The following is a 3,596-nucleotide window of genomic DNA, read 5'->3' on the forward strand; positions in this document are numbered from 1 at the left end:
AAGCTTTCGTCTGAAGGACAGAGTTGTCTTCCCACTATTTGTTGTCCAAGGTTGTTTTTCTTGTAATAAATACGTTATGTAACATGCATTGTCTTTTGATATTACCCCTATTTGTAACCATATGTGTGATTTGACTTCCTGGGCTCACATATGGTATGTATCTGGTTTTGTCCTTAAAACCAGGTGCTACATAGACCCCTCTAGAAAGCAATCCAGACACGAAGGAGGAACAAGTCTAGAGCTTTCCAATGTAGTAGATTAGTAGCTCGGGAGCTAGGGTCGAGTTAGGCTCATGCTCAGGTTCTAGATCTAGGCTCGGAGGCTTGGTAAAGCCCTTGTATCTTCACTTTCATATCTTGTGAGACTTCATTATTAATATGTCATATTCTTATCTATATGGTTATGTTTACTTTGGTTATATGCTTAGAATAGTCAAATATTATTCATGCATAGGATCGCAGAGCGCTTGGCCTAGTTGATCGATCCGGCTGAGTAGCTGACCTTGTGTAAGCGTGGTGCTTATACATTGTTTTGCCTGCGGATGCACCCTATATTCCGGAACATGTGGTAGATCGCGAGGGTGACAGTCTCGTTGATTTTCTGTAGTCCACCTCCCGTCTGTAGGACTAGTAGGACCTGTGTCACGATGGAGGAATTTATATTTCTGCTATGCTCCTCCTTAGAGATGTCCCTTATGCATAAATGTAGAGTTAATCTTTGCTATAGCTAAGTTTATATGCCATGGTATTTCTATAACTTTGTAGTAGGATTATCATAGGAATCTACCTCACCCGTTATTCTCCCAAGTTATCGAGTCTATGTATTTACTATGGATTTATCCTCTGTGTGTCAATATGCATAACTCTTATCTTTATGCCTTTACTATGGATTTATCGAGCCTCTCCGGTGGCGCGCTCAGCGTGGGTGAGGGTGGGCGCCATAGGAGCGGCAGCGACGATCGACGACGAGAGCGCGGTGAGAGGGAAGCCGGTGAGCAGAAGCCTAGTGGTGGCTAGGGGCGGCCAGCGAGCAGAGCTCGGCGACGACGCAGGTAGCGGCGGCTAGGGTTTGCGGAAGCGGTGGTGGGTGCAGGAGCAAACCCTCTTTGATACCATATAAGCGTATTTGGAAAGGAATGAGAGAATGATCAGTCAATTGATAATGTCCATGTTGAGTACATATAGGCAAATGGGGAGCCAGGATAGGCAGGCCCATGGGCCAAGTGGGGTACAGGCGTGATAGGCACGTTTTCTATTCTAACAGTAACCTTGATTGATGATTAACAAGAGAGATGTGTCGACTAAATTTGGGACATAGGTCCTAATTTTATTGAAGAATTTTGGTTTCCATTCACCTCTTCGCCCTTCCTCTCTAGTTGTTTACTCGGTCCTTTATGCTGATTTTATATTCTAGTGTTAATAGAGGGAAATCAAATGCCGTTTTGTACATGTACTTTTCAGCAGTGGTTCCTTCAATTAATTCACCAACTCCTAATTTTATTGAAGAATTTTGGTTTCCATCCAAGCTGCGATGTCTTGATGGAATGCATTTTACTGGCTACCTGCTTCATGTTGGACCTTTCAGATGATAACAAGCGCGTGCAAGAAAGGGCTACTTGCAGCAGATCCACCAAGCATCGGTAGATCTCGGTTTCTGGCACCTTCTTTTCTTGAGTCAACTTCTTGCATTCTTCCACGAGATTGGCATCAATAACTTGAAATATTTGATCCGGAAAGCTGTTTTCCACGAAGCTGATGATGTCTAATCCGTCCGTGAACATAGGATCTGTCGGCCTTTTGCTTGTCAAAATCTCCAATAGCACTATCCCAAAAGTGTACACATCCCCTGACGTTGACGCATGGCCACCTCCCCCGTACTCTAAATATGAAAATGTTTAAAAAGGTAATTCGTGTAAGTTCTATACAAAATACAATTATAATAGTGCGTCGTAAAAAATGAGGAGGGAGAACGTTGACTGTACCTGGAGGGATATATCCAATTGTCCCTTTGAGACCAATCGAACTAATTGAACCAGCCCATGCTGACTGAGGATCAACATACAGACGTGCAATGCCAAAATCTCCCAATAGAGCATTCATATCGTCATCCAGAAGGATATTACTGGGCTTCAAGTCACAATGAACGGTCGGCCTTCCACAGTCGTGGTGTAAATAATCCAATGCGTCAGCTACATTGACAACTATGCCAATCCTTTGAGTCAAGCTTAGAAATTTTATGCCTTCCTTTTCCCCTTTGCAGTGCAACCATGTATCCAGGCTCCCATTAGGCATGAACTCATAAATTAAAGCCTTGAATACATTGCCTACATTATCAATACTTAAGCAAGCAGTTAAGATGGGGAGAAGATTCCGATGCTGAATGCTTCTCAATGCTTGACACTCTGACAAGAAGCTTCTCTCTGCTCCTGGCATCTGAACGTTGAATACCTTCACAGCCACTTCCATTTTGCTTTCCTTCAATTTCCCTCTGTACACAGAACCGTAGCTTCCTCTCCCGATCAAATTGACTTCTGAGAAGTTTCTTGTCTCTTTGGCTAAGTCGTTGTATGTAACTCTCTCAAAATGCTCACCGAAAGAATGCTGTGATTGATATGCTCTTCTTGAAGTCTTCTTCCCAACTAATAAAAAGTATACTAGCAATACAAGTGACAGGAACACAAATATTGGTATTAATATTTTGATCAGATAGTTTGCTGTTCTTGTTTTACTAGAAGCACCACCGCATGAAGGCATTTTCAAATCCATGGCTCCTCCACACAACCCTGGATTGCCTTCGAGTGAAACAACTGTAGCATTATCAAATACACTATTTCTTGGTATTTCTCCCTGGAAACTATTGTAAGATAGGTCTAGTTCGAGAAGCTTTAGATTGTCTAGGAAAGCTGGCAAGGGTCCAGACAAATTGTTATGGGAAACATTAAGGATGCTCAAGCCATATAGTTTACTGAAGGCGGTTGGGATGTTTCCAGTTAGAATATTTTGACCCATTTGAATGGTAACTAGCTGTTGGCATTGGCCCAAAGTTTCAGGTATTTCTCCACTGAGTTTGTTTGATGAAAGATCTAGTTCGACGAGTTGTTGAAGGTTACCAAACTCATCAGGTATGATCCCTCGGAAATTGTTATAGCTAAGGTTCATCTTTGACAGCTGCTGAAGTTGGTTTCCCAAGCTAGGAGGTATGGGATCGGTAAATTTATTTTGTGCAAGTGACAGAACTGTCAATTGCGCAAGATTGATTATGGAGGGAGGGATTGTCCCTGTGAAACTGTTCCCCTGGAGAGATAAACTCTGTAGCTTTGTCAGCTTTCCTATCCATTCCTCTATTGTACCAGTAAGATTGTTAGTATCAAGTGCGAGTTGAGCTAAGCTACTCAGATTTCCAATGCCTGAGGGGACTATTCCTGATAGGTAGTTTCCACCCATTACAAGTTCTGTGAGATTTGTGGACAGGTTAGCGACCGAATTTGGTATGAACCCCTGCAGATGGTTATTAGACATTGAAAGTATTTGTAGAGATCTACAATTTGTCAGGCCCTGGAAGAATTCCCAGCTAGATTTGTCACTTGCTTCAAGCGT

General features: G+C 42.6%; 1 protein-coding gene across 1 annotated transcript; it reads right to left on the bottom strand.

Moving 5' to 3' along the window:
- Positions 1-1,136: 1,136 nt before the first annotated feature.
- LOC136532849 (receptor kinase-like protein Xa21) lies at positions 1,137-3,590 on the bottom strand. The gene is made up of 2 exons (XM_066525427.1): positions 1,982-3,590; positions 1,137-1,878 (listed from the first exon to the last, which is right to left on the bottom strand). The coding sequence occupies exons 1-2, from the start codon at positions 3,516-3,518 to the stop codon at positions 1,481-1,483; spliced, it is 1,935 nt and encodes a 644-aa protein (XP_066381524.1). The 5' UTR covers positions 3,519-3,590; the 3' UTR covers positions 1,137-1,480.
- Between the last annotated feature and the right edge of the window lie 6 nt (positions 3,591-3,596).

This window comes from Miscanthus floridulus, unplaced genomic scaffold (assembly GCF_019320115.1).
Source record: "Miscanthus floridulus cultivar M001 unplaced genomic scaffold, ASM1932011v1 fs_72_1_2, whole genome shotgun sequence".
NCBI classification, from domain to species: Eukaryota; Viridiplantae; Streptophyta; class Magnoliopsida; order Poales; family Poaceae; genus Miscanthus; species Miscanthus floridulus.